The 24,843-nt window shown below is 42.7% G+C and overlaps 1 protein-coding gene, 1 long non-coding RNA gene and 1 pseudogene across 8 annotated transcripts in view; 1 reads left to right on the top strand and 2 right to left on the bottom strand.

The window, feature by feature from the left end:
- C12H2orf42 (chromosome 12 C2orf42 homolog) overlaps nucleotides 1-8,236 on the top strand; it is a 35,921-nt gene extending 27,685 nt beyond the window's left edge. For all 7 annotated transcript variants that reach the window (XM_074049897.1, XM_074049902.1, XM_074049896.1 and 4 more), the window contains one exon: nucleotides 7,584-8,236. In XM_074049897.1, the coding sequence (XP_073905998.1) occupies nucleotides 7,584-7,792 (209 nt within the window). In that variant the 3' untranslated portion in view covers nucleotides 7,793-8,236. The remainder of the gene's footprint in view (nucleotides 1-7,583) is intronic.
- On the bottom strand, nucleotides 884-12,107 carry LOC141414836 (uncharacterized). Its single transcript, XR_012439756.1, has 2 exons — nucleotides 11,969-12,107; nucleotides 884-5,077 (listed from the first exon to the last, which is right to left on the bottom strand). It is a non-coding gene; the product is annotated as an uncharacterized lncRNA (long non-coding RNA).
- A 2,690-nt stretch (nucleotides 12,108-14,797) lies between these two features.
- Nucleotides 14,798-14,916, bottom strand: LOC141415252 (small nucleolar RNA SNORA70; annotated as a pseudogene).
- Between the last annotated feature and the right edge of the window lie 9,927 nt (nucleotides 14,917-24,843).

Here is a 24,843-nt window from a genome sequence, read left to right as displayed (position 1 = left end):
AACCCACTGAGAGAGAGATTTAGTGAGCCCCATTTACAGAGGAAGAAAGTGAGGTGAAGGTGGCGCAGCCCCCAATGCAGAGTTGTACAGTTAATAAGTGGTAGAGCTGCGTTAGTCCCAGACCGTTTTGGACTCCAGAGCCTATACCCCTAACCATCTGGCATTCACCTGTCCTTCCACTGACTAGACCGTAAGTCCTTCCAGGGAAGGGAACTGTACTACCCTATTCATTATGTACCACAAGATGGCTCAGTGCCTGGTAGGAGTAGGTACACAGTAAGTCAATGCCAGCCATAGTTTTGTTCTGATTTTTTTTTTCCCGCTGACATCAGCAGCTATAGTTTTAATTACTTTAGTTTTGTAAGCTATTTTCATAAAAATGAAACATTCTCTTCATTTCTTTAATTGTGCATTTATTATCCCAGGAGAAATTTGTAATGAATAATTATCTTGTCGGGTTCTTTTGAATACGTTCTTAGGTATATTACAGGTTTGCTGCCCTTGGAAATAAGCTATATGTCTCTAACTTGTTGCCACTCTGTGGGAAGCGCTTGGTTTGGCATACAGTAATCCGCTCTTATCTGCAATTTTGCTTTCTGTGGTTTCAGTTACTCCTAGTTAACTGCAATCTGAAAGTATTATGTGGAAAATTCCAGAAATACACCATTTTTAAGTTTTAAATTGCACGTTCTGTTAGTGTTAATGAAATCACACACCTTCCCACTCTGTCCCACCTGGGATGTGAACATCCCTTTGTCTAGCACAGCCACACTGCCATTAGTCACTTGACAGCTGTCTCAGTGATCAGATAGACTGTGGGTGTAGCACTTGCGTTCAAGTAACCTTCATGTTACTTAATAATGGCTCAAAAGTACAAGAGTAGTGATACTTGGCTGTTTTTATTATAGTTTATTACAATTATTCTACTTTGTTACTAGTTATTGTTGTTAACCTCTTACTATGCCTAATATATAATCTTCATCATACTTAGATAGAAATGAAAAACCATGGTGTATATATGGTTTGAAACCTGTGGTTTCAAACATTCACTGGGATGTCTTGGAATGTATCCCCTGAAGATAAGGGGAGATTACTGTTCTTACACCAGCAATCTTAACGAAGTCCTAGTAGTGATAATAAGTAGTTTCTCTCCCTTTTCTGAGAAATCAGTGATACCATCAGCACAATAATGTTCTTTTTTTTTTCCTATCAAACATTTATATCATTCTTTTTCTTGTTAACTTAGCCAGGATTTCAAGACCAACAATGAATAAAAAATAGTAGCCATGCTCATATTTCACACTGTAGTAAAAAACTCCTTCCCCAGAACCACAAAAAACAAAACTCTTCAAGTGCAGCATTTTCCATCTCTATTGTGAAGAACAGATAGAGTGAAGGAGCAGCTCAAGTGATAAAGCACCTGCCTAGCAAACATGAGGTTCTGCTTTTAAACCCCAGTGCTGCAAAATAAATAAATATAATTTTAGAAAAAAAAATTAAAGAACGGATAGTAATAAGTATTCTGTGTAAAAAAATCATTCAGTAGTCAAATAAGTTTGACAGGTGCTACATACTGTATTTTCATGATTCTAAGACAAAATCTTTTTCATGAGCTGGGGTTTGAACTCAGGGCCTCACACTTGCTAGGCAGGCTGTTACCACTTGAGCCACTCCCGCCAGCCCAACAAAGTAATTTTTTGTTTTGTTTTTCTTGTTTTTTTCTAAAATAATTCTCGATTATAAGATGCTTAGTTGATTTAATAGTAGCTTTTTAAAAGAAAGTTTGCACTGGGATGTAGCTCAGTGCTAAGAGTGCTTGCCTAGCATATGCAAGGCTCTAGGTTCAGTCCCCAACACCACAAACAAAAAGAAACTTTACCATATAAAAACTGTTCTGTCCTGTTAATAAATCTTGAGAGCATATAATGCAAGCAAATGATATCCTACAGAATAAAAGATTTATATCTGTAAAAAAAAAATAAAAATAAAAAATAAAAACTGTTTTGGCTTTAAGATACACTGAAATTTCAGAAACTGTTACAATTGAAGTAGGGGGCAATAGAGAGTAGTGTCTTTGATTATAATTTATCTCTTTTATAAGTTATCCTATACATTTGAATATGAAAAAGTAGAGGTGCACACCTGTAATCTCAGCCCTTGGGAGGCAGGGCAAGAGAGTGAGGAATTTAAGTCTAGCCTATATAGTAAGACCCTATTTTCAAAGATCCAAGAGCTAGGGATATAGGGGTTTTTTTTGTTGTTTTTTGTAGTACTGGGGGCTTCAACTCAGGGCCTACACCTTGAGCCACTCCACCAGCCCCTTTTTTTGTGATGTGTATTTTTCAAGATAGGGGCTTTCAAACTATTTGCCCAGGGCTGGCTTCGAACCTCAGTCCTCCTGATCTCTGCCTCCTGAGTAGCTAGGATTATAGGCATGAGCCACAGGGGCCAGCTTTTTTTTTTTTTTTTTTTAATTGGTGGTATTAAGGTTTGAACTCAGGGACTCATGCTGCTGGCCAGGCACTGTACCACTTCAGCCACTCTGCCAGCAAGGGATATAGTTTTTTTTTAAAAGGTTGTGAAATAAAAACACCTGGTGAACCTTATTTAACCTAAATTACCTAAACTTCCTTCACCAATGAATACTTTCCAGGTGAGCACCATTAGTGTTTCATAGAATAATTTATTTTCTAGGAAAGCTACTCTGTTTTTCACTATCAAATAGTGCGCCATTGGTTATGGACTTCATATAATTATTTTATTATTAAAATGATGTAGTTTATTATTTTTATTAGGAATTAATGTAGGTGTTTTTGTTTCTGTTTTGTAGCACTGGGATTTGAACTCAAGGCCTCCCATTTGCTAGGAAGGCACTCTACCTACAACTTGAGCCAGTCCACCAGCCTGATGGGTTTTTTTTGGAGATGGGGTCTCATGATCTATTTTTCCAAGCTGGCCTCAAATCATGATTTCCCCCAATCTCAGCCCCCCAAGTATCTAGGATTACAAGCATGAGCCACTAGTGCCCTGCCTAATGTCAAATTTTATGAAATGCCTTTATACCACATTTGAGGTTTAATCTTTTGACCTACTAGTGTAATGAATTTTATTAGTAGTAGTTAATATTGATTAATCTTATATTTCTGGAATAAATCAGTTTGGTCTCATTTTCTTTCAATATAAACACAGAATCTATTTATTAATTCTTTTAAGAATTTGCAGCTGGAGGTATGGCTTCAGTGGTAGAGATCCTGCTTCTTGAGCTCAAAGCCCTGAGTTAAAGCCCCAGTTCCACAAAAAAAAAAAAAAAATTTTTTTTTTGATTCTTAGGTGCTGGTGACTTATGCCTGTAATACTAGATACTGAGGAGGCTGTGATTGGGAGGCTCAAGGCTAGCCCAAGCAAATAGTTCATGAGCTTCCATCTCCAAAATAACAAGAGCAAAAGGGACTGGCAATGTGGCTCAAGCAGTAGAATGCTTGCTTTGCAAGCACAAAGCCCTGAGTTCAACTCCACAACTCCACTCCTACAAAAGAAAAAAAAAGGTTGATTCTCTCAAGTAGAAACACCAAGCTAAGGGAATGGCTCAAGAGGACTTGTCTAACAAGGGCAAGGCCCTAAGTTCAAAATCCCAGTACCACCAAAAAAAAAAAAAGTAAAAATAAGTAATAAAACCTACTCTGAGCCAGGTGCCAGTGGCTTACACCTGTAATCCTAGCTACTCAGGAGGCAGAGATCAGAAGGATTGTGGTTCAAAGCCAGCCTGAGCAAATAATTTGAAAGACCCTATCTGGAAAAACCCTTCACAAAAAATAGGGCTGGTGGAGTGGCTCAAGGTGAAGGCCCCGAGTTCAAGCCCCAGTACTGCAAAAAAACCAAAACAAAAAAAACTACTCTTTCTTTGAGCCTGCCTAGGTTTTTGTAACAGTTATATAGAGAATTATTTTGGAAAGCCTTGGACCAAATTAAACAGCTTAAAAACCTTTGTTCTCTGAATATAACTGATTTTTTAGGTACTTCTCTAAATGTATTCATAGTTTCTATCTTTTCTTGAGTCAATCTTGATAATTACATTTTCTCCAAAACTCATCTATTTTAAATAATAATAATAATTTAAATCCAAAATTTAAATTGTGTACATTTGTATTTATTTTGCTGTGTTGTTTTGACAGAGTCTGGCTGTGTAGCTCAGACTGACCTTGAACTTGTGATCATTCTGTCTTCACCTGAATGCTGGGATTACAGGCATATACAGGCCTGGTTAAATAATCATACTTGATTATTTAAGTCCTCTTTATCTTTATTATCTCTCTGACCTGCCAAAGACTAGAGGATCATGATACAATTTCCTACTATAATTATGGTTCTCTAAATGTCTTCTTATATTTCCAAATGCCTTTAAGTATTTTCATGCAATACTGTTGATATATCAGTTATTGACAAATGTCTTTATCAATGTAAACATAACTTCACCCTAAGTTATATTTTTTCTTTTTTCTTTTTTTTGCGGGGGGAGGAGCAGTGCTTGGAGGGAACCCAGAGCCTTACTATGCTAAGCACACACTCTACCACTGAGCTACACTCCCAACCCCCCCAAATTCAATTTTGTTTATAATTAGAACAGTGATACCAGCTTTTTTGTTTTTCATGTTTTGGTGTGTTTACCATCCTATTAAATATTTTGTGATACTTTTTGTTTGTTTGTTTTTTTAATTGACCTCATGATTTTATTTTCTTTATAACAAAACAAAAGATGGAGCTAAAAACCGGATCACTTGCCCCTTTCTCTTCTTTATCTCCTCCCAGTTCAAATTGCTTGCATCTCTTAATAGCCAGCATTTTCTTAGATCTGCAGTTGGGCTCAACACACTCAAGCCTCAGCACAGTCTTCTTCGTATTTTAGCTTCTTTCTGGAAAATTGGCTTAGTCTGTCCAGCATAGCCACTCTGCTCCTGTCATAATGCCATCTTCCCTGGGTGTACAGAGTCCTTGCCCTTCTTGTACTGTGTCCCTTTGTGAGGTTGGTGCAAAGTCCAGAGGGTTTTAGGAATGTTAACCATGGTTACGGGCGGACTATCTGCACCAAAAGAAAAAGTGATACCTTGTTTTAATTGAATCTTTTATCAACATTAAATAGTTGGTTTTGATTTTTCTTTAATAATTTATCCCTCATATTTATTGTAAGTGATTGTTTTAATTTCTGTATTTTGCTGAGTTGCTTTATTTTCTGTGCTTTGCTAAGTTGACTGTTTAATTCTGCTAGTGTTTATATTTTTCAAAAGCATTTTTTGGGATTTTTTTCTACTGGGAATGGAATACAGAGCCTCTCACTTGCTAGGGAAGCGCTCTACCACTTCAGTCATGCTCCCAGTCCTTTTGTATTTTAGTTTTTCACATGGGGTCTTGAGTTTTTCTCTGGGCCAGCCTCACTCTGTGATCCTCCTGCCTTTGCTTCCTGGGTAGCTGGGACCTCAGGCATGCACCACCATGCCCAGCAAAAGCATTTTTTTTTTTTTTTTACTTTGGTGGTGGTACTGAGATTTAAACTCAGGGCTTCATGCTTGCTCTGCTTGAACTATGCCTCCAGTCCTCAAAAGCATCCTTTAACCTAAGGTTTTCCACATTTAAAAGTTTGATCCTTGCCTGACACCTGTGACTCATGCCTGTAATCCTAGCTACTCAGGAGGCAGAAATCAGGAGGATCCCAGTTTGAAGCCAGCCCAGGCATGTAGTTTGTGAGACCCTATCTTGATAAAACCCTTCACAAAAAATGGGCTGGTGGAGTGACTGAAGGTGAAGGCTCTGAGTTCAAACCCCAGTACCACACCAAAAAAAGTTTGATCCTTGGCTGGAGGCATAGGTAAAGTGGCAGAGCATCTGCTTAGCAAGTATAAGACCCTGAGTTTAAACCCTAGTTCCACCCCAAAAAAAAAAGTTTGATCCTCAGAAATTTATTTTAACGTAAGTTATGAGGCAAGATTTCACCATCTTTTATTTTCTTCCAAGATGGCTATCTGGTTTATGAACACCATTTATTATTAACAATTAAGTGAAAATGCCACCTTTACCTGATGCTAAATTCCTGTTCTGTTTGTATCTATTTTTGATCTTCTGTCTTGTTCCTTTAGTGTGTCTAGACATATATACCAATACAAACACTCTTTTGAGTATTATGGACTTGGAATATGTCTTAGAACCATGTAGATTTTAATTGTTTGTTCGTAGTTTTCTGAAAACTTGACCATTTGCTGGGCATGATTGCTCACACTGTAATCCTAACTACTTGGAAGGCTGAGATCTGGAGAATCATGGTTCAAGGCCAGCCCAGGTAAATAGTTCAAGAGACCCTATTTCCAAAATAATCAGAGCAAAAAGAACTGGAGGTATGGCTCAAGTAGCAGGAGCACTTCCTTTGCAAGAGCCAAACCCTGAGTTCAAAGTCTAGTGGAACAAACAAAACAAAACTTTTTCTTTTTTACTGGGATTTGAATTCAACACTTCACACTTGCCAAGCAGATGCTCTGCCACTTGAACCACTCCCCCTTTTTTGTGTTAAGTATTTTCAAGATAGGGTCTCACAAATTATTTGCCCAGGCTGGCCTCTAACCAAGATCCTCCTGATCTCTGCCTCCTGAGTAGCTAGGATTACAGGCATGAGCCACTGGTGCCCAGCTGGGACTGCTTGTTTTGTACTTTGTACAAATTCTATCCAGTGCACAAATGGTGGAAGAGACAAGATTTTTCCTACCTTTTCCCATGCAACCTCATTTTGTGAAAGGGAAGCTAGAATAGACCATGGCAAAAGCCTGGGTAGCTTTCCTTCAATCTACTTCCATCTGTTTTATATTTATTCTGAGATTTTGCTAGTGGTCTTAAATGGTAATTCTTGTGAGTTTTTGGTGTTTTCACTGATATTTAGGCGAAAAATTAGCATCTCCTGGAGGTTCTCAGCCCAGTTTCATTTGAATAAATGTTACAGTCAGGCACCAGCAGTGCATGCATGAAAGGCTGAGATCCAGAGGATTGAATTTCAAAACCAACTCTGGTCAAATAGTTAGCAAGATCCTCTCTTGAAAACAACCTGAACAAAACTTTGTTTTAAGCCAGTTATAGTGGTTATAGTGGTACACATCTGTAATCTCAGCACTTGGGAGCCTGAGGAAAAAGGATTGCAGGTTAGAGGCCAGTCTGAGATACATAGCAAGTTCATGATAAGTCTCTAGTAGTGAAACCCTGTATGAAAAACAAATATTTTTCATTTTTTCTCCAGAAAGCCTTCCTTTTTTTTTTCTTTAACTGACAGCTAGAAATCATTGAATCTCAAAGTTTTCATTTCATACCTGCCAGCAAACTGTCACTCTAGGCTGCAACATCAGTAAGAAAGACCTTACATTATTAAATACATATTTTTAACTTCATAATGATCATGTAAGCTGATACTTCAGTCATCACTAAGTAAACCCTACTCAACCTTCTGATTATCAAAGCCAAGGAGACTGCTCAGTTCACGAATCCTCTTGCTATTAAGGATACCCATTAGAGTCACGTAGAACTGCGCTAATGCTTCTGGTTTCCCTCTGTAGGTAACACTTCCCCAGATCAGAAGGAGCCAACACCTTTCATCATTGAGTGGATTCCCGATATCCTTCCCCAATCCAAGATTGGCGAGCTTCGGATCAAGTTTGAGTATGGTCATCACCGGAATGGGCATGTAGCAGACTATCAGGACCAGCGGCCTCCCCTAGACCAGCCTCTAGAACTGGCCCCACTGACCACCATCACCTTCCCTTGAAGCAAAACAGTCTTTTGCTGCTAAATTTGCACATCCTTCCCCCTTACCACTTTAAATACTAGCTAGGCACTTAGATGGCCCTGTTCCTTAGTGAACTGCTCTTAACTGATTCAGTTTCTCAGAGAGTTCTGTGGAAGAAAAGCTTCTTGTAAATAGACTTGTTGGTGCTGCTGTGTACAGTCTTCATTACAGATTGGGCAGTATTTTTGGTGAGAGTTTTAAAAGGAACAAAAAGAAAACTGGCTCACTTTCCTTCTGATGGACTCACCTTCAAGGTTTATTTCAACCTTTTTCTGATTCTCTCAGAAGTCAGCAGCACAGAGCCTTATACCAAGTGTTGGAACGTTATTAATACCCTAGTTAGGGCAGAATGTAAAGGACTATCCTGGCAGAATTCCAGCCATACTCTTTATTCTGTTCTCAAATAAAGCACAGTGTCACTAGTTTTTTCAAGTGATATCTCATGCTGACCTGATTATAAAATCATAAACCTTTCGGGGAATTTACCTGAGAGTAAAATAAGAAAAAAACATCTAGGTGTCAAGGAATTATTGACATTTCAAACTAGCTTGTATTTGCTTATTCTCTTGATGTTTTTCTTCTTCAAAAAGTTAAAACAGCTGATAAAATTCAATTCCTGTTTCTGGGTTTACTGATCACAGAATGGAGATACTAAAAGAGAAGTGGAAACCTGCCTTCAAGGAGCTGACATGGAACAAACATTTCCTACACACTTGCTATGTACATTTTCACTTCATCTTTTTTTTTTTTTTTTTTTTTTTGGCTTTTGAATTCAGGGGCTCACACTTGATAGGCAGGTGCTCTTACCACTTGAGCCACTCCACCAGCCCTTTTTTTGTGATGGGTTTTTTCAAGATAGGGTCTCATGAACTATTTGCTCAGGGTTGGCTTCAAACCTTTATCCTCCAGATCTCTGCCTCCTGAGTAGCTAGGATTCCAGGCATGAGCCATCAGCGCCTAGATTCATCATTTTTGTCATTGAGTCTTCATTTCTTTTGAGTTTTGGCATGACTCCTTTTATAAAGTTAAATAAGTGGGGCTGGATAGTGGCTGGGTGGTAGAACACCGGCCTAACTAAGCATGAGGCCCTAAGATCAAACTACAGTACCGCCAAACAAAGTTGAGTAAGTGTCCTGAGGTTACATCTTGTTGGAAACTGCATTAAAAATAATGTTTATTTCTACTCCAAAGTATATGCTCTATTTATGATACCAAGTTGGTTTCATTGTCATTAGGAAGCTGGAAGCCAAAAAAAAAAAAATCCATATAAAATAGATTGTTTTTTTTGTTTGTTTGTTTTTTTGCAGTACTGGGATCGAACCCAGGGCCTTGTACATGCTAGGCAAACACTCAACCACTGAGCTACATCCCCAGTCCAAAATAGATTGTTGACTTTCTTTCAGTTGCAAGTGATATAAACCAAGATCTAACCAGCCTAGGCAAAAATGGAAAAAATTACACACTAAAATAGGGCTGGACAGCCACAATAGAATAGATGTGGTGGTGTGGCTGGGCCTTAGGAACTCTGGAGCCAGGATCCATCTGGTAGGTCTCTGCCTCTCTCTGGACCTTCATTCACACTCAGCATTGAGCAGCTCCTTCTGGCAGGAATTGTGGCTCCTGAGGTGCCTGAAAGGATGGATGGCTTCCACAGGATGACTTGATTTATTACAGGGCTTCTCAAACCTCAACATGCATAGTAATCACTCAAGGATCTAGTTAAAAATCCATATTCTGATTAAAAAATTCACGGGAACCTGCATGGGTGGCTCACATCTGTAATCCTAGGCAGAGATCAGGGCTGGAGGAGTGGCTCAGGTGGTAGAAGACAGAGATTAGGAAGATCCCATTAGAAGCCAACCCAGGCAAATAGTTCTGCCACGCCCTATCTTGAAAACACCCTTCACAAAAAAGGGCTAGTGGAGTGGCTGAAGGTGTAGCCCTGAGTTCAAGCCCCAGTTCGGGGGGGAATGGGAGGGAATCAAGAGAGAGTCCAAGAATGCATTTCTATCAAGTTCCTAGGTGTTGCATAGTGTTGGACTGAAGGCGGCTGCTGCACTGCAGACCACTGGGAGAAGCGGCAAGGTCAGTGCCTGACCTAGTCCACAACCTCCCTCCCGCATTTCACTGTCACTAATGGGGAGAGCAGTGCTGGAGAAGGGTAACACCTCAGTGCTAGAATGCTTGTGTTTCAAGCAGCACTCCTGTGAGCTACTTTACAACGCATGCAACGTTGCTTTCCCAGATGAGGAAACTAGTTGGGACAAATTAGTAAACACGTGGCCCCATTCCGCATCTGGATGCCATAGTGAATCTGATGTGTGTTAATCGCGTCTTCTTACTGCTTCAACTCCAATACGTCAGCCCTGATATCGAAGATACTTGAAGCTTTTGTCCCTCCTGGGAATCTGTGTACTTAATGCCACTGTTATGCAGTAAGATGACAGTTTTGTTTAATGATTAAAAAGCTGGAAGTAGGGCTGGGGATGTAGCTCAGTGGTAAAGCGCTTGCCTAGCATGTGCTAGGCCCTGCATTTGATCCCAGCACCACAAAAAAAAATAATGGGGAAGAGAGGTGGCTGGAAATAAATCTGTTAAGATCAAGGATGCTGATACTCATTTTCTTCTTTTCTCAATTTTTCAATAAACAATATTGCTTTGAAAAGTTCGAAAAAGGAAAATTAAAAAGGGGGGGGGTTGAAAAATTAACCAACACTCTATACTGGGAGCAAGAGAAGAAAAACAAGAAAGGACGCTGGGGCGTCCGAGCTGCAGACAGGTCACGCGGCAGTCGCCCACTCGCCTCCAACAGGTGACGTCAGTCACGTTCACCCTCTCGCCTGCTCCACAGCTTCCGGGCGGCTTGGTGGCTTTTCTTCCACCAGGCGGCGCCGCAGAACGTTCAGTTGCCGACGCGTCGTGCGCAGCCGCACTGATACTCCGGACACGTCACCACCTTCGCGTCTTTTCTGGAGAGCGCGGGAATGCAAGCGCAGGAGGGTGGTGACGTCACCGGGGTTCCCCGCATAGTTCGCGGGGGCGGGGCTGCGGACGTGGCGCGCGCTGTGGATCGCGCGCGGAGAGGAGTGGGGGAGGGGTGGTTGCGCGAGTGCAGGTCCGTCCGGGGCTGACGAAGCCGCCGCCCGCCTCGTGACCGCGATGGGACCTAACCCAGGCCTGCGCGCCAGGCCGAGCTGACGAGGCGGGCGCGTAGCGGCCTAACGCGAGGCTCTCCGGAAATCGGTCGTTGGCCGGCCGGGCACCGACTTCCTGACACCCTGGGCGGGCGAGCCTGCGCCTGCATTCCGGCCCGCGGGCCCTCCGGAGTAGCGGAGTGGCCTTGGGGCACGTAGGTCGGGTCGCACCGCCCGGCCCCCGGGCCCAGACCCCGCCCTGCCCGCCCGCCATCGCCTTGGCCTCCTTGCTTTAGCAGTCCTCGCCCGCCGTACCTGCCGGCCGGGAAACACGGACCGTGCGCCCGGGAGGGGCGGCCGCTTGATCCCGGCGCCACTTGCCGGTACTGTTGGCCTCGAACAAGACATTCGGCACCTCGACTGTCCTTTTGTAAAGCACCGATGGCACCATCGCCTCCCAGACTTGGTTGTCGTTCAGTCTATTCCCTTTTCACTGCCTCCCACCGGCCCCAGGAGTCCGTTTGTAAGGAATTAATTCCCGGGTAGTTCAAACAAAAGGCTTTATGCGTTTGCGCCTTCTGCCTTCCCTTTTCTGTAATGTGAGCTTTGGAAGAACAGGTGGCAAAGGACTCAAGAACCTGAGGCCTGATAGGGATTTAGGGAAGGAGTGGTTAGTCTAGCACTACGTAACTCACTGGGAGCCCCCCCCCCGAGAGCATGCTGCCCTGCCCCAGAATCAGCCACCTCGTGTGACATTGCTGGTCAATTGATGGGTCCGAGAACGACCCAACCCCTCGAGACAAGCCAGCCAGCCTCTGGTAGCTGGCACGAGGCTGGGTGCAACAGGATCGACGGGGTAGAGGGCAGGACCATCTCCTGGAAGGAAGAGAGGCACAGGGCGGGGACTGACCTAAGATTTTCGCACCAGGGACCTCTTTTGCCTTCACAAGGGTGCGGTGAGCTGGGGGAATCAGTCTTCTGAAATAAGGAGAAACTGGTTCAGCAGGTTTGAAGAACTCACCTCCTTCTCAGGTCTTCCCTGAGGGTTGCAGTGTTCAGGACCATCCTGGAGGATATGGGGGAGGGCATCTTGACACTTGGGTCTTCTCCTCCAGGCTCTGTTTCAGCTGCTCCTGTCATTTGTATTACGACAAAACCGTGTTAGGTGACAGGTGTAAGGCATTTGAAGTAGAAGCCCCAAAAGACAATGGAGAGGCAACCTTTCTCCCCGACTTTGCTTTGGTCGTGGATGGGTTAATGGAAGGACTGCTGTGTGTTAACACTTAGGCCTTTTTTTAGCAATATCTGGCAGGAGTCACCTCGCCTGCACCTGCTGCTTCTACAAACCATTGCTCATTTGCTAGTCGGCAGTGAAAAAGGCAGATTTGGGGCTTGTGTAATTCAGATTCAGTGCACCTCAGGATGGACTGTGTTCCTCGCATGAGAATGGCAACAGAGGCAGCAGACAACTCCCTCCCCCCCCCCCGCCGTTTTTTTCCCCCAGTCCTCAACTTGACTACAAAATGGGATACAGAAACTACCAGGAAAAGGTAAATAAATGATAGCACAGGTATTTCAGAGTAATTCTCCAAAACCCAGGGCTTTCTACATAGATGATTCTTGGTTTTGAACATGGCAGGTAGCTTCTGTGTATCATACTGAGACTGGACTGGCAAAGTGTCTCAAGCAGTAAAGTGCCTGCTAAAAAGCGTGAATGCCCTGAGTTCAAATCCCAATACCTCCAAAAAATTTTCATATTGAAAGAGTGCATGAACCTGGTTGACCTAGACACCCTTTAGATGAAAAGTGAGGTGGGGTTTTTTTATTTTGTTTTTTTGCAGTACTGAAGTTTGAACTAAGAGCCTCACACTTGTTAGGCAGGCCCTCTACCACTTGAGCCACTCCACCAGCCCTTTTTTGTGTTGAGTGTTTTTGAGATAGGGTCTTTCAAACTGTTTGCTCTGGCTGGCCTTAAACTGTGATCCTTCTGATGTCTGCCTCCCTAGTAGCTAGGGAGAGGGTTTTTCTCTTCTTTCAGGACAGCCCTTCCTTTCCTGAATTAGCTGACAAGTCCTCCAAGGCATGGGCCCTCAGGAACTTACAGACTGGACAGGAACTGGTTAGTGTTGTAATTTAATTCTTATCAGTTGTGTTATAAACCAGTTTGGGGAACTGAACGGAAGTGGTTTGACCATCCTCAGAAGTACAGAAGTAAGCCCTGTCAGGGCACATGCTAATACTGCCTAACTGTGCAGGTTCCCACAAGGGGACTTGAGCTCCTTGATTTCCTTGATCAGGTGCTGGCTGTAGCTCTAACAGTAAGAAGGAGCTCCTGCTTTATAAAGAGACCTGATGTTAGGTGGTTAATTTTGTTTTAAGTCCACATTTACTAAGCAATCTTTAGACCATGGGGTGATCAACTGGCCAGGCCAACTCAAGCGTTCAACCCACCTGGCGTGTCCACTATTTGTTGTTGTAAACCAGTGAACTAACATTTGGGTTTTTTTTGGTTTTTTTTTTTTTTTTTCATGATGGGACTGGGGTTTGAACTCAGCTGGCAAAGCAGGCACTTGAGCCATCCCTTCAGTCTATTTTGCTCTTGTTTTGGAGAGGGGTCTCTTGAATGATTTGCCTAAACTGGTCTGGAACCTTGATCCTCCCAATCTCAGCCTCCCAAGACCTACATCCAAGTCCTTATTTAATTGTAGCACTGGCTGATGAGCTCTGAGAAAGGGGTAGAAATGAGAGGCAGAAAGCCAGCTTTGCCCAGGAAAAACTAACCAGAGTCTACTGTCAGCCTTATTGTAGTCACATTCAGGAAAGTGATAGCACAGAAAGCATGGAAATCTAGAAGAGAGATACATGTATGGGATGCTGTGGCTCAAGGGAGGGTGAGATTGCTGTGGGAGGTTAGGGAATAGTGCCACAAAGGGGTGAAGAGTACATGTAAGAGAGGGAAAGGAACTACCACTGCCATTCTGATGAACTTCACCTCTGGAACTGATATAAACTACATTGTCATCTAATTTCAACCATGGAAAGACTTGGTTGTAGTTGGAGAAGGAAGTGATAGGCCCTAGAAATAAGGAAAAATCAACTATTCATTCAACAATTTGTCCAACATTTATTGAATAGTTAATATGTGCCAGGCACTGAGCTGGATACTGGTAATACAGCAATGAACAAAATAAATAAAAGGCCTGTTCTCAAAAAGTTTACATTCTAGTGAGGAGAGGGGGAGAGGGAGAGAATGAACTATATGGTACGTCAGATGGTGACAGGTGCTATGGAGAAAATTAAAACCAGGAGTGGGGAGGCAGAAGGAAATGCTGAGATATTTTTCCTACTTTATTTTATTTTTAGATAGGAAGTAAAATTTTTTGGTGGGCGTGATCAAGGAGGGGGCAGCACAGTGGAAGCTCTCATGGGTGCAGGGCCTACCACTTTGTCTGGGAACCATGATAGGGGACATATTTGAACCTGCAGCCATCCAGGATGAGCCATTTACCAGCCACCATGTCATCAAATTTATCTGCATTTATAGCCTTACTCCTTTGAGATGTGAATCTTCTGGCCAATAGGATTTTTTTTTCCCAGTGCTGGGAATTGAACTGGGGGACTCGTGCATGCGAAGGAAGCACTTTACCACTGAGCTATATCCCAGCCTGGGACATGGCCCTCCATATAGAGCCTTAATTGCTGGTTCTACAGCATGGTGTGGATAGACATAATGGCTTGGGCAATGTGACACCTGGCCATTGTGCCTTTGGGCTTCTTCCCAAAGGCACACACCATACCTGTCTAGATTGGGAACCACACAAGGTCAGAGGCATGAATGGCTATTGGAAAGGGCCATCTCCAAGGTCCCCTAGGGCAACCCATACAAGCAGCAGGCTGCATGCACTACCAAGGAGGCTGCTATTGCACATGGGGCAATTTTCCTCCAGATTTTAAATAAATTTTGTGCAAGTGAATATAAGGGTAAAAAGGACACACAGTCTTTGATCATTTTCTGTTGGAGCTGAACATGTTGTGTCACAGGAGATAAAATTTGTGACTATGACTCATTGCCTGAGGAAAAAGTAAGCCAAGATCTCTAAATAGAGCATTTTCTCTGCAAGCTAGAAAAGCCAAGTGCCATGATAGGGAAAATGGAACTTTACCCTAAATATAAACACTATAGTTCTAAGGAAATAACAGTATTGACCTGGTGGGCTGTGATAGAGCTAAGTAGGGATGAGGAAAGAGCTAAAGAAGTATTTTCTCAGCTTCTTTTCCTGCCCAGAGAGTGCGGTTGGGGAGCTGGGAAGAAGGAAGTCAAGCCCTAAGGCGGTTGTGGCCACAGGATCTAGGGAGACTATGTGTGTTTCCTTGGGAGGGTCCCTATTCCCAGATGCGGGCATGTGCCTGGAGGTACTGCTGGCTGCAGGACAGTCTCAGCCTCTCACCTTGCTCTCCACAGCACTATTTCTGAATCAGGAGTTTCAGAACCATAAAGTTTATTGCACCAGAAATGAAACTGGAACATACACACACAAATTTGGCATTCTAAAGACATTTTGGTGGTTTTATGAGTATAATGGAAACAAAACAGTCGAAGGAAGTAAAAGTTTGTGGTTGAGGAAAGAAAGATGGTGTGACTGGTACTGGTATCAAAAGATACCTGTTGTGATGAGGCTAAAAAATGTACTACAGGACTTCAAGAATCTGTGCTGATTTGCAAGACCTCTGGGACAGTGGTCACGTATATGATCTTTGAAGCTGAAGAAATGGGATAGTGAGGGTAGGGCTCACAACAAAAAAAATGAGGAGGACTGGCAGTTGAACTGTGTCTAGTAACTTACATTCTTAGCATCACCTGCAGCTTGCAGTCTCCCCCTCTGTTAATTTTAAGATTGGGAAAAATATGAGAAGGGAAGTTCACAGATTTGTGTTCTTGGCTGGCTCTACTGAACTCCAGCTTTGTCCTTGGGCAAGACCCTTTACTCCTTGGAGGTCTGGCTTCCTCTTCTGTACAAAAAGGACTTGAACAGACCTCTGTTGGTCCTTCAGACCTAGAATTTTTTTTTTCTTTCTTGCAGTACTGGGGCTTGAACTCAGGGTCTCAAGTGAACATTAAGCAAACCCTCTACCACTTGAGTCACACCTCCGGTCCATTTTGCTCTTGTTATTTTGGAGATGGGGTCTGGAGAATATTTGCCCAAGCTGGCCTCAAACTTCCATCCTCTTGATCTCAGCCTCCTAAGTAGCTAGGCTTAACATGCATGAGCAACCGGGGCCCAGCTTATTACCATCTATGATAGTCTGAGAACCACAGCACACCTATAGTTTTGAAGAATCTGCATGAGGTCTGGCAATGCCCATGAAAAACCATAAAAGTATCCATAATATTTGGCTTAAGATAGCAGGTACCTCTTGCATGCTGATCCCATGTCCACCTACTTCTCCTCACTCCCGCTGGCACTGCCTTAGTTCAGCCATCTTCATCTTCTCCTAGATCTTTGCAAGGTGCCTATCTGGTCTTCCTGCTTCCACTCATCCTCTTCAAATCTTCCCCTGGCATGTTTGTCTATTCTACAAACTTGATCCCCTGCTTAAAACCCTTCAGTGACTCCTCATTGTCTTCACATGGTTATTGACAACTAGCTGTACCCCAAGCTTGTCAAACCATGGGGATAAAACAGATGTAAGACCCAGTTCAGTGGTACAGTGCTTGCTTAGAATGTGTGAGGTCCAAGGTTTGATCCCTAGAACTAAAAAGTTTAAAACATTAAAAGGGGTGTCATGCTTCCTCAGCATGACACCAAAGGCCTTGGCCACCTGGTTCTGTTCATTTCTCCACCCCATCCTCATCCCTTCTCTCTCACCCTTTATTCTCCATCCACACTGAACTATATGCAGTTCTCAGTGTGCATGTTTCCTGTCTTCTGTACCTTTGTGCATCTTGCCCCCTGCTCCCTGCCCCCCCACCACACACACACCAGAACATTCTTTCCATTCCCCATTTTCCCTGGCTAATTCCTCTATACACTGCAGGTTCTTTTTGCTAACTCTCTGTTTGCTACTGTCCTTGAAAGAAGGGAGTGTTAATAATAATGACAGCAAGAGCATTCTATGCATCCATCCATCATGCTGTCTCACTGTAACTGCCAGCTTACTAGGCTCTGTGCCAGTAGGCTGTGGGCCTCTTAAAGACAGGGAACTGAGTTGTCCTTCTTTGCATTTTCAGTACCTAGAATAGTGCTTGAAACCTCAAAGGTGTTTTGTAAATGTCCGTTGAAGGAGTAAACGGATAAACGAATTATCGGAGGAGTACTGTTTGGTCCTGAGCTTGTAAGACAAGCACAGAGTAGAGGATCTTAGCTTTTAATGGATTCTCCTTCATCTCCTCCAGGAGACAGCTTGTACTGTTCAATGTATAACCTTATATTCGGGGCCCATAGGCATTGGGCAATTCACAGGTAATATGATATATAAGCAAAATGGAACCTATCACTTGTGTAGTAATTCTTGGAGCTCAAGCTTGTCACATCCTTATGACAAATTTGGTCCAAGGCTGTTGGTTTAAAACAGGGCCCAGTCTTCTTGGAATCTGGCCCAGAGCCACATTCTGGTTCAGGTCACATTTCGGTTCAGGCCACATTCCTTGAACCAATTCATGCCATCAATTTCCTAGGTTCCTCTTCACTGGAAGAAAACCTATTTGTCATTAATTGGAACAGGTGATTTTCATGGCTGCTTTTGAACTGTATTTGCAGACTGACAGATTTCTGAGATTCTTAAGGACATGATCTGGCAGGTTCCCATCTGTCAGTTATTTAATTTTCCCTGTGGCAGCCCTGTGTCTAAAGCCAGGATGTCCTGACGGGAAACTTGAGTAACATATTGCTCCTTCTTCCTGCTGATGTGTTTTGTGTGATGTGTGGGAGTCATCAGTGTGCAGCAACTTGCTGCTGCTTATAGTCTGTTGTGTTCGTTACCCTCTCCCTGTTTGAGGTTTTCCTTGGAGAATAAGCCCATAAAGAATGACTCTCAAGCTATCATTCCTGGTGACGCTGTTGCTGTCCATGTGTACTAGGGAGTGAGCATGCTGCCTCTATGGGCCTTCTGCTCTGTGTTCCTAGCAATTGTAACAGCACTCCAGGGAAGGCAGTATACTGGCCCAGCATCCTCTGGGGAAGTATATGGTGTGGTTCTAGACACCCAAATCCCTGCCATGCTCAGCATCTGTAGGAATGTCTGTAGGAATGATCTGAGTAAAACCTTTCACTGAACACACTTGGCAGATAGCTCAAGTTTCCTACACTTAGCCAAGGCGTTCTAACTACTGGAAGCTGAAAGCTATGACACTGTTATAGATAAATTAACACCCTGAAATGTTAGTGAATCATATGTGATTGCATTACCTAGAGTTTGAACTTCAGCTGTGATCTTTGCAATATAAAAGCTATTTCCTCAAAACCTTAAAAAGGGGAGAGAGGGAGAAAGTCATGCCTATAAATCATATTTATGACACATAGATGACCATGAAAATGTCCAGTTCAATGATATAATTAATACCTTGCAAATGGATTTAAAAAAAGAAATTAGGCCAGTCAGATGCTGGTGCTCATGCCTATAATCCTAGCTACTCAGGAGGCAGAGATCAGGGGGATTACAGTTTTAAATTAGCCCAGGCAAATAATTCACAAGATCCTATCTCAAAAAAAAAAATTACAAAAAAGGCTGGTGGAGTAACTTAAGGTGTAGGCCCTGAGTTCAAACGCCAGAACCGAAAAAAAAAAAAAAATTACGACAGACACAATGATAAGCTGAGGTATCTTAACATTGTTAAAGATTTGAGGGTAGGAACTGGTCTCATGTTTGTCACCAGCCCAGGGCCACAGACAGTTATGGCTGCATATTTGGTGTCGATTATCATTCGCTAAATTACTGAATGGAAATTTACTGTGGCTTTTGCTGCATGGCTAGGCTCTACATACAAAATAAACCTGGCCCTTGGGATTCTTCACAGCAGCAGATATTTTATGAGAAGTGTCGCTCTGAGTTGATTGGATGGACAAAATGAAACTAAGGCATTGTGCTTTAAAACCAAATAGATTTACTCTGCTAAATTTTACCACTGGGACATTCTGTTTTGTATGAGGAGTTGGACAAAATGACTTGTAATTTGAAGTTTGTAGGTTCTATGAAAATATTGGGGTTTTTTTTTTGCTTTGTTTTGTTTTTCTAGAAAACAGATGAACCCAGCAGGTGAGCTGGCAGGAAGTCTGACTGCAGTCATTGTAGGAGAGGATGACACAGGCCAAAGGAGAGAAGGAAAACAACAAGGCAGCTAGAGCAGTAAAGCACTTTGCAAAATCTTTGCAGGGCTTTCCAGGTTTTTCTGGAAAAAGGAAGAAAAGAAGAGTAAAGGGCAGGAAGAGGATTGGTTAACAACTGCCTTCAGTAAAGCTGACAAGTGCTTTTGCCTCTTGGTTTTGTTTTTCCAAGTCAGGGGAAAGGAGAGAGGCGGTGCTTGGCCTGGCCTCTTGCTGGTAGGGCATCTTCCCAATCTGTAAACTGAGGCTGACCTGAGAACTGCAGGGAGTCAGAGGCCTGCTGCCCTGAGGGACATTAAAAAGAGGACACAGACTCCCCTCCAAAGATGTGTGTCTAAGCAATGCAAGAGTTTTGTTTAATTTTGTTTTTAAAGTGTTTATATGTGTTTCCTGCTTTGAATAGGTCATTCATTTACATGGTTCAAAACAAAAAATTTAAAGGTATGTATCTCCCTTTTTCCTGTCTCTCATCTGCCCAGTTCCCCAACTCCAAATAGAAAACTCCGTTTTTTAGGTTGTTTCTGTATTTGTTTTTCCCTCACCTTCCCTCCCTCTGTTTTTAGGTTTTTGTTGATCCTTCCAACATTGCTTTTAGGCATGTACAAGCTAAAACCAAGATACACTCTTTACTCAATTCTAATATAAACAGTGCTGGGTTATACAAATGTTCTACTCGGTCTTAGAACCATTTCCTTATAGGTACATGGAGAGTACCCTCATTTTTATTTTAGTGGCTGCAAAGTATAACATTGTAATTTAGCTGATTCCCACCAAGAGACATTGAGGTTGTTTCTAGTCCTTTAGAGATACAAATAAAGGCATGGACTCTTTTGTTGTTTGAGACAGTCTTGCTATGTAGCCCGCCTGGCCTCAAACTCCAGATCCTCCTACCTCTGTCTCCTGAGTGCTGGGATTAAAGATGTGTACCACCACACCCAGCATAGCACATGGACTTTAAAGACAAATGCAGGGGCTGAGGGCGAGGCTCAAGTGGTAGAGCGCCTGCCAAGCAAGCATGAGGCTCTGAATTCAAACTTTAGTACTACCAAAAAATTTAAAAAAGACAATGTGCAGGGAGAAGGGTGGGATAGACAGAGGTTGGTCAACAGGTACTAAGGTATAGTTTTGTGTGCTATTGCACAGCAGGGTGACTACAGATAATAAATAATAATTATGTACTGTATATTTTTTTAAAAGCTAGAAGAAAAGACTTTGAATGTTTTCACCACCAAAGAAAATGACATTTGAGAAGATAGATATGTTTACCCTGATTTGAACATCACATAATGTCTACATGTGTAAAATATCAAAACATCACAAGGTACCCCACAAATATGTACATTTTTTATGTGTCAGTTAAAAAGGAATGTGTTGGAAATACTCAACACAAAAACAGGCTGGAGGCATGGCACAAGTGGTAGAGTGCCTGCCTAGCAAGTGCAATTCTCTGAGTTCAAACCCCAGTACCACCAAAAAAAAAAAACAAAAGGTGGGCACTAGTAGTTCATGGCCGTAAGTATCTAGGATTGATACTTAGGAGGCTGAGATTGAGAAGTTAGTAACACACAGGAGTGGATCAGCTCTGGGGCTGACTCCCTAAGCCAGCTCTGATACACTGCTGTACTGTAGCGTGCAGTATCTCTCGGCCAAGGTGCTTCTTCCTCCTAGCATTTCTCTTACCCTGTGATGCTCCTCCCCTTTGGGACTGCCGGGCAATGATGCATCATTTGCCTTAAGATACTACTATCCAGCAGAGTGCTGAGAACGGAAGACAAGGACTTAGACACATTTAGACGCCCTCCCCCCACCACACACACACTAGGTAAGTTTTCCCAGCTTGGGAAATAAATGCTGTCCTGCTCAGGGTACATGTGAGGGTCTATACCCCTGAAATAGCCCCATGCCCAAGGGAGGGCACCAACAGGGCAACATGGCAGGTTTCAAGGAGATCGAGATTGCAGAGAAACAAAGCTTTTTCCCTCCCTCCTTTAAATACACATAGAGACACACACACACACACACACACAGAGCTGACTTGCTGGCAAATAGAAAAATAGAATATTCCCCAGGGACTTAGCCAGAAGTCTAAGAATATACTGGGGGTTTCATGGCTTAAGTCAGAATGCCAGCCCTGTCCAAATTTGGAACGATGTTGGGAGCTATTTCAAGCTGTGTGAAAGTCAACACCTGAGGCAAAGTGACAAAAAAAAAAAAAAAAAAGCAAGTGGTGCATGCCTGTAATCCTAGCTACTCAGGAGGCAGAGAGCAGGAGGATCATGGTTCAAAGCTAGCCCTGGCAAATAGTTGGGGCTGATGGAGTGGCTCAAGTCATAGACACTGAGTTCAAACCCCAGCACCGCCAAAAAAAAAAAAAAGAAAGAAAAAGAAATCAAACTCACTAGAAGCTGAGCTTCATTTGGAACAAGAAGAAGGCGGTGGAAAAAGCCACCAGCTAGTTCCTCCTCAGAGAAAACCCAGCTGGTTTATCCTGATGATCTGGGGTCAGACAGAGCTCTCATCGATTCTGGAAGTCTCCATGGAAACAGAGCTGAAACTCCCCCGCCTTCTTTGGTATTAGTATTATTAGTATTTGACGACCCCAATTTCTGTGACTGCCAATTTGTTACTCAAAATGGTGTCATATGTTTCTTTTTGTTCGATTTTTAAAATTTTGGGGGGGTGATGATTTCATTTAGCTCAGGCTTTTTTTTTTTTTTTTTTTTTGGTGGTATCAGTTTTGAGCTCAGGGCTTCGTGCTTGCTACGAAGGTCTCTACTGCTTGAACCACAACTCCAACCCTTTTTTTTTTTTTTTCTGGTTGTATTGAACTCTGGGCTTAAAAGCTTGCTAGGTGGGCACTCTACCACTTGAGGTACACCTCCAGTCATTTTGCTTTTAAGGTAAGGTCTTGAGTTCCACCTCCCTCCCGCCTCAGACCTCTATTCTATCTCCACCTCCCCAATAACTGGGGTTATAGGCATGTACCACCATGCCTGGCAAGGCTAATTTCAATATCAGATATTAAAAGCACTAAGTTTTTGTTGTTGTTGTTTGTTTGTTTTTTTTTGAGACAGGATCTCCGTATGTACCCCTGGCTTGCCTGAACTCTTGATCATCCTGCCTCAGCCTCTGGAGTGCTGGGATTACAGGTATGTATCACAGCAGCTGGATGGTCTTGCTTTTTGAAACAATTCAGATGTTTGTCTTCTTTTTCTTTCTAGTACTGGAGCTTGAACTCAGGGGTCTATACCTTAAGCCACTCAACCAGCCTATTTTGTGAAGGGTTTTTTTGAGATAGGGTCTTGAGAAAGATTTGCCCTGGGCTGGCAAACCACGATCCTCCTGATCTTTGCCTCCTGAGTAGCTAGGATTAAAGGTGCAAATCACCAGTGCCTGGTGCCTTTTTTTTTTTTTTAATTTCTCATTCATATTCATATTCATTTTCTTATTTATTTACAAGTACTTCCTACCTCCTAAGAATATTACCATTTTGTTTGTCCTATAAGTTACAATACAGTTTCCTGGCTTGTGCCCTATCTCTGAACTTTGCCCATGTGCAATATCTCCAAGCCACATCACCTGATGGGAATGAATGAGGTCACCCTAGCTGTAATACCCAAATCACATTAATTCAATTTAATAATCACCTACTGTTCACTAATAATCATGAATATTTCCTAAGCATGTACAAGTACTCATCCATCTTCAAAATTACCCTATAAAATGGACACTATAATTAGTTTTATGTTATAGACAGACAAACAGAAATAAGAGAGGGTGACTTGCCCAGGCACACAGCCTACTAAGGGATGGAATGTAGGTCTAGAATCCGGAACTGTCCAACTTTCAAGTCCTGGGTTCCAACCCAGCCCTATCCAACACAGTAGCCAGTGTGGCCACTGAGCCTAGGAATGTCATTAGCCTGATTTCATTGACCAAGTTAGAAAAAAAAAAAAAAAAGTCAGGTGGCTCAGATCAGTAATCCTAGCTACTTGGGAGGTTGGGATCAGGAGGACTGAGATTCGAGGCCAGTCTGGAGCAAATACTTCACAAGAGCTCATCTCCAAAATAACCAGACCAAAATGGACTGGAGGTATGGCTCAAGAGGTACAGTGCCTGCTTTGCAAGTGTGAAGCCTTGGGCTGGAGGTGTGGGTCAAGCAGTAGAGCACCTGCTTTGCAATTGGGAAACCCTTAGTTCAAACCCCAGTCTCAACCCCCCAAAAATGTGAGCTCTCTCATTATTAGTGTTTACATTAACTACATATTGAAATAATATTTTTGATACATCAGGTAAGTAAAATAACATTCTTTTTTTGCAACTTTTTTATTTATTTTTAATTTTTATTATATTATTGTACTGGGGCATAGGGTGACAATTACAAAAGTGCTTACAATAGTTAAATCCACCCCTTCGTATTATTTTTGTTTCTTTTTACTTTTAAAGCTTTGCTACTAGAAGGCTAGGGATGTAGCTCAGAAGTAGAACATTTGCCTCGCGTGACAAGACCCTGGTTTTTGGGCTTGAACTCAAGGCCTACACATTGAGCCATTCCACCAGCCTAGGATGGGTTTTTTTTTGTTTGTTTGTTTGTTTTTTTGAGATAGGTCTTGTGGAACTATTTGCCTGGGCTGGCTTCAAACCTCTATCCTCCTGATCTCTTGCCTCCTGAGTAGCTAGGATTACAGGTGTGAGCCACCGTCTCCAGGCTAAGGCCCTGGGTTTGATCCCTGGCACTGTAAAAGAAAAAAAAAATTGCTACTAGAATTCCAAATGATTCATATTATAGTTCCACTCATACAACTATTCTAGTCACTTCCATAAGGCCATCCTTCACTTGGGTGAAGACAGTCTTGTGGTCCTTTAAAACTTCTCTTCCTCAGTTACAGCAAACACATCCTTTCAAGTGTGAAGTTCAGCTAAAACCTCTGGGGCTTTGTGTGTTTGGTTTTTCCAGGGAAAGTCTTGCTTTGTAGCCCAGACCAGTCTCAAACTTGCTCTGTAGCCCACACTGTCCTTAAATTTGTGATCCTCCTACCTCAGCCTCCCTAGTATTGGGATTATAGGCATGTACCACGATGCCTGGCTTCTAGTTGTTTTTTTTTTTTTCCTTGTTTATTTTTGTTTTTACATGAATTGAAATCATCCCAAGACCTCATTTTCTGGAACATTCTCAGATTCCTGCACTTTCTCATACAGGATTTCTCATACAACCAGGTTTTGTCATCCTTGTCACCTACATCTAGATATACTCCAGGGTGTGGCTATCTCTGTCCTTCTCACCCTCAAAGTGGGAACATAGCCCTCCAGATGGCCACTGCAGAGGTCCCAGAAAGGTGATGTTCCCAAGTTCACAGAGAGGGAAAGTAGAATGGTGGTTACCAGGGGTGGTGCAGATGGAATGGGGAGTTGTTTAATGGGTACAGGGTTTCAGTTTGGGATGGTGGGAAAGTTCTGGGGGTGGACAGTGGTGATGGGTGCATGACCATATGATTATATTTAATGCCAAGGAATTGTACACCTGAAATTGGTTATGGGGGTGTAGCCCGGTGGTAGAGTGTCAGGTCCTGGCCCC

This window comes from Castor canadensis, chromosome 12 (genome assembly GCF_047511655.1).
Source record: "Castor canadensis chromosome 12, mCasCan1.hap1v2, whole genome shotgun sequence".
Taxonomy (NCBI): domain Eukaryota; kingdom Metazoa; phylum Chordata; class Mammalia; order Rodentia; family Castoridae; genus Castor; species Castor canadensis.
This window is presented reverse-complemented; position numbering and strand designations above follow the sequence as displayed.